Source organism: Asterias amurensis, chromosome 6 (assembly GCF_032118995.1).
Source record: "Asterias amurensis chromosome 6, ASM3211899v1".
NCBI lineage: Eukaryota > Metazoa > Echinodermata > Asteroidea > Forcipulatida > Asteriidae > Asterias > Asterias amurensis.
In genome coordinates this window covers 18,098,713-18,103,922 of record NC_092653.1, presented here as the reverse complement: position 1 = coordinate 18,103,922, position 5,210 = coordinate 18,098,713, and the positions used below count along the sequence as shown (strand labels likewise).

At 41.1% G+C, this 5,210-nt stretch overlaps 1 protein-coding gene across 1 annotated transcript; it reads right to left on the bottom strand.

Moving 5' to 3' along the window:
* Positions 1-271: 271 nt before the first annotated feature.
* On the bottom strand, positions 272-4,180 carry LOC139938662 (LYR motif-containing protein 9-like). Its single transcript, XM_071934267.1, has 3 exons — positions 3,980-4,180; positions 3,074-3,166; positions 272-1,260 (listed from the first exon to the last, which is right to left on the bottom strand). The coding sequence occupies exons 1-3, from the start codon at positions 4,088-4,090 to the stop codon at positions 1,231-1,233; spliced, it is 234 nt and encodes a 77-aa protein (XP_071790368.1). The 5' UTR covers positions 4,091-4,180; the 3' UTR covers positions 272-1,230.
* Between the last annotated feature and the right edge of the window lie 1,030 nt (positions 4,181-5,210).

Here is a 5,210-nt window from a genome sequence, read left to right as displayed (position 1 = left end):
TGTGGCATAACGAGAGCTGAAAGGGGCTTAGAGAAACGCAAATGTCATCTTGGCCAGAGGTTTCGCACTGAAAAAATGGTGCACCCCCTTGTGTCCCCCTTTAATTTTACCCTATCCGGCAATAGAAAGACCCTCAATCTGCCATAAACTCAAAGGGATAATTGTTTAAGAAATACATTACCAGTTTCAAAAGTAGAAGGGCCAGGGAAAAAACACAAGGTCGCATAAACTCAGTATGTAAAACAATAATTTTTAATCAATCATCCTTCTTCTTTCAACAAATTCGTACAAGTTTGAACATACGGCCACTGTAGGTTCATTGGGAAAGCAGAAGCTGGTTTGTATTCTCATTGGAAGTACTAACATAAATAGAGGTAAAAATTATGAGAAGATTGTTTTGACTTGTTTTTCCTTTCTAACCTAATTTCATACACATAATAACATTATAGCTTTGAAACCATTTTGTAGAAAACAACTAAATGTTTTATGGTTATTTTTCCCAAAAAGAAAGGACTCAGAGTTTGAATCAAGCAATATAGTAAGATAAGACTGGTGCCTTTCATAATTGGTGCTCTGTCATGATGATAATTATCAGGCAGTCTGGCACCCAGGACAACCCAAAGAAAGTCCAGATACAATCTACTTTGGAAGGTCCATAGTCCATTCACAGGAAGAAGAAACTCAGAGACGAGCAGAGTATACTGTTCAAAACGTTGAGACCAAACCGGCACTTTCAAAGCCAACACTCACTCATAGAGATTTACACATGGTTGTACCCGCAAGTTTACTATTTATTTAAAGTTTCTTCTTATTTCTCTACACCATGCAAAGCTTCAAACAATACTTCCATGCACAGTGTTCCAAAGCAGCTTCAGCATTGACCAAGTTCGCGCGTGGACTATTGTTGACCATAGTTTGTTAAAAGTTTGCTTGAACTCTGTCAAGTTAATGATAGATGGTCTACACAAGTCGACTATTTGGAACTAACCCACCAGGCATGGTCGCATTGCTGGTTACCAATAGCCAGTTCCATAGCACATAGCTGACTGGACTAGTTATAACAAAATGATAACATGCATTAAGTTGCCGGTCGACCTGAGATGACTCGACAATAGTAGTTCGCACTTCAACCTCTGTGCGCATGCTCACGCCTCTAAACAACCACTCTTTCACCATTATCCTTGGACGAACTTGACCATGATGGTTTCCTTTCCAACAATCCGTAACATGTCACCTCTCACCATTCGTCTTGGCACCATACTGAAACAACAAAGGAAAGAAACCTTAATATTCATATAGGTTGAAAACTTCTCGTAGATTGCAATATACAATTGGTGCACGCTGTGTCTGGGTCCAAGGCATGTGTACAAGACCCATGGACCCCAATCAAAGCGCGCAACAAGTGTTTTGTTAAACCTAGGAAAAATGAAATAAGAAACAATTATTTACTGTTCCATCGAACTCGCGACCATTTCGTACTAAGCGTCTGGATATCAACCAATACACCGATCCATTAAGCCAGGCCCAATTATCATTGACCAATCACAACCGCGAAATCTGATCACCATTTGAACCGTTTGGTGATCTTTGCACTAATGGTGATCGGGTTTCGCGGCTGTGATTGGTCAACTGGTAAGGAGGCGGGGCGTAATGGATCGGTCTATTGCGCTGGGAAAGATCAAGACATGTACACATGAGTTAACAAAACTCATGTTTGCCGCGCTGTGCAGCAGCCTTACATTTGTATTTGTTGCACGTCACATGATTGGTTCCCGAACAAGTATAATTGTTGTTAGTCAACCAGTTTTGGGGGAAAATGGCCTACCCAGGGTAAACAGGGATCAAGTTGGCTTAATGATTTCCCACACTGACTTTCGCCTTTGTTAACCCTGACTCAAACCCAACCTCAGACCAGAGTCTTGCATGTGGATTGGGTTTTCAGTCCCTACCTGATTGTGTAGGTTTTCCCCGTTAAGGTTTTCCTCCAATATCTAAATCTTAAATACAGTGGACACTATTGGTAATTGTCAAAGACCAGTCTTCTCACTTGGTGTATCTCATTATATACATAAAATAACAAACCTGTGAAAATTTGAGAGATACTAATGAAAGAAAAAACACCCTTGTCACACGGTGTTGTGTGCTTTCAGATGCTTGATTTTGTGACCTCAAGTTCTAAATCTGAGGTCTCGAAATCAAATTCGTGGAAAATTACTTCTTTCTCGAAAACTACTCCACTTCAGAGGGAGCAACTTCTCACAATGTTTTATACTACCAACCTCTCCCCATTACTTGTTACCAAGAAAGGTTTCATGCTAACAATTATTTTGAGTAATTACCAATAGTGTCCCCTGCCTTTAATGTTTCTCAATCATTCCTTGTACGATAGTGTTACAAGCACTAAACACTTATTGTGCCGTTGGATATTTGAAGGCAGTGGACACTATTGGTAATTACCAAAAATAAATGTTGGCATAACAACTTAGTTGGTAACAAGAAATGGAGAGCTGTTGACAGTATAAAACATTGTGAGAAACGGCTCCCTCTGAAGTAACGTAGTTTTCAAGAAAGAAGTTATTTTCCACGAATTTGATTTCGGGACCTCAGAATTATACTTTGAGGTCCTGAAATCAAGCATCCAAAAGCACGCAACTATGTGTGACAAGGGTGTTTTTTTTCTTCCATTATTATCTTGCAACTGCGACGACCAATTGAGTTCAAGTTTTCACAGGTTTGTTATTTTGTGCATATATATGTTGAGATACACCAAGTGAGAAGCCTTGTCTTTAACTATTACCAAAGGTTTCCAGAGTCTTTAATAATGAAGTCAAATAACAGAAAATAAACTGTAGAGGGCGCACTATATTATTTGCCCATTTTTCAGTTCTCTGTTGAATTGAAAAGTTTCTGAGAAAACAGAATAAGCTGTTGCAATCAACTTACCAACCAAAAGGACCTCAGGCATAAATGCAAAAAAGATAGTTAATGGCCTGCTGTTTCGACCCTAGCAGAGTCTTTCTCAAAGTTTAAATAAGTTTTTAACAGATTTCACTTGTGGTGGATAATGGGATACCTTGTTAAGTATCCAATCAGCATCTAGTATTGCTTTGCGTATAATCTCCTGCACTCTCATTGGATCAGACTCATCAGCATGACTGTGGAAGCTCTGTAAGTTTAAACAGGAGATAAAATGCGAAAAAAAAGCATTTTAAATTCCTGTTTACAAAGGGAGATGTGAAGCTTTGCATGGTGTACAGGTAAGAAAACAAGTCATTTATGAGTAAAATGAGTGAACAGCAGGCATTAAACGAACAGCGACATGTACTGCTGCACTGCCTTGTAATACCCCTTTAACAGAATGGTTTAGTCCAACTCGGCCGTGGTTCGACAGTTCGTCAATCCAATAGGCTGGTACCTGCGGTTCAGCGCTTGGTGACCAAACATAAAGCATTGAACATATCGGGAAGTCAAAATACGTGCGATGCGACGCAGGTCCAAATTTTCTGTTTCGCTCAATTGTGTTTTTGAGTGTTATTCATTAATGACATTGTCATTATTATTGTTTCATCCTAGAATTTGTGTCAAATCTGTTGACTAGACCATTTCGCCCTTTGCATTCAAATTTGGCTCGTAACCCTCCGGCTCCGCCGTCGGGAGGAGGGTTACGTTAATGTTATATTACGTTATCGCAACTGAACTAGTTTAATTCATAGTGGGGCGACTTCGCTGGGGGCAAGCATGGAGGAAAAGGAGATCACTTACAAACCCATATCTATCAATATCATCAGTTTCATCATATAGTGGTATCACTTTCAGCTGCCACTGTCTGTCAGTCAGCAATCAGTTTTTACTTTTACGGTGTTTTGTAATTGTATACCATGCCAGCGCACAGCCGATACTCAATTCGAATTCGATAGCCCAGTTTTAACTTTTACTCGATTTACTTCGTGATAATTCCAACATCTCACAATGATCTTACCTGTCTTACGTGGTGTTTGTAGTGACCTTGTGACTCTTCAGGCAGTTTCTTGCAAGCTCTCAACAGGTATTTATACAACTGCTTTGAGTTCTGTACGCATTGTTTCGCCATTTTAGACTTTGTTTATGTCGAAATAAGGACAGTCAGCGGTAGAATAATACCGCCCTGCATTCTTTACATGTGGTGAAAAGTGTGTGTATGTTTATTGTTTTGTTGAATGTCACCACTGGAGGGCGTCCTATACAGGAATACAGGAATGCCCTTTTCGAGAAATGACGTATTTCGCTTGGGAGGCTCTCTGGGTTGAGAACAAATTAAACAGATCAAAAGCTTTGCTAAGTGCTGTTCTGTTCCTAAATGAATTATCCGAGCCGTAATTTCGAAAAGGGACTGAGTCTTTGCATTTCCGTCTTTGTAATAAGTCCTTTTCCGACACCATATCATGCTGCTCAATAAAAAAATAGTTTTGAAGCTACAGACCTGGAACTCATTTGGTTCACTGTTGTCCTTCGATCCCAGAAGCTTCTTGTTACCGCTGTATACCGGCCTCCAAATGCCAACAGCGATGTCATTGACTACTTGGATTCCAGCACTCTACCAATAATGAGCAAGCTTGGTGTCAACTCAGTCATGTTGGTCGGTGACTTCAACTTGAACGCCCATCACACAGACTGGCTAGGAAGTCGTATTACTGACACAGCAGGCCGCCGCACTCCCCAAATGGTAAGCTCCTTCGGATACTGCAGATTGTTGAAGAACCTGAGGGGATCAGATCCTGGACCTCATCATGACTGACCTGTCTGCTACATCCACAACATAAATGCCAACTTGGGCACTTCAGACCACAACCCAGTGATGGCGTGTTTGGATGTCCCTGTCTACAGAGACAAACCATACAAGAGGAATGTTTGGAGATATGACCCAGAAGCTTCTTGTTGCCGCTGTATGGCCTCCAACGATGTCATTGACTACTTGGATTCCAGCACTATACCAATGAGCAAGCTTGGTCATGTTGGTCGGTGACTTCAACGTCCATCACACAGACTGGCTAGGAAGTCGTATTACTGACGCAGCATGGCCGTCGCACTCTCCAAATGGCAAGCTCCTTCGGATTACTGCAGATTGTTGAAGAAACTACGAGAGGGGATCAGATCCTGGACCTCATCATGACTGACCTAGCTGTCTGCTACATCCACAACAGGCCAACTTGGGCACTTCAGAAACCCAGTGA

Excerpts from the sequence above, each read along its gene's own strand:
- LOC139938662 (XM_071934267.1), bottom strand. The coding sequence starts at position 4,090 with ATGGCGAAACAATGCGTACAGAACTCAAAGCAGTTGTATAAATACCTG. Across the intron at positions 3,167-3,979 it reads ACAAACACCACGTAAGACAG|AGCTTCCACAGTCATGCTGA; the intron begins GTAAGATCATTG and ends TTAAACTTACAG. Across the intron at positions 1,261-3,073 it reads CTGATTGGATACTTAACAAG|TATGGTGCCAAGACGAATGG; the intron begins GTATCCCATTAT and ends TTGTTGTTTCAG.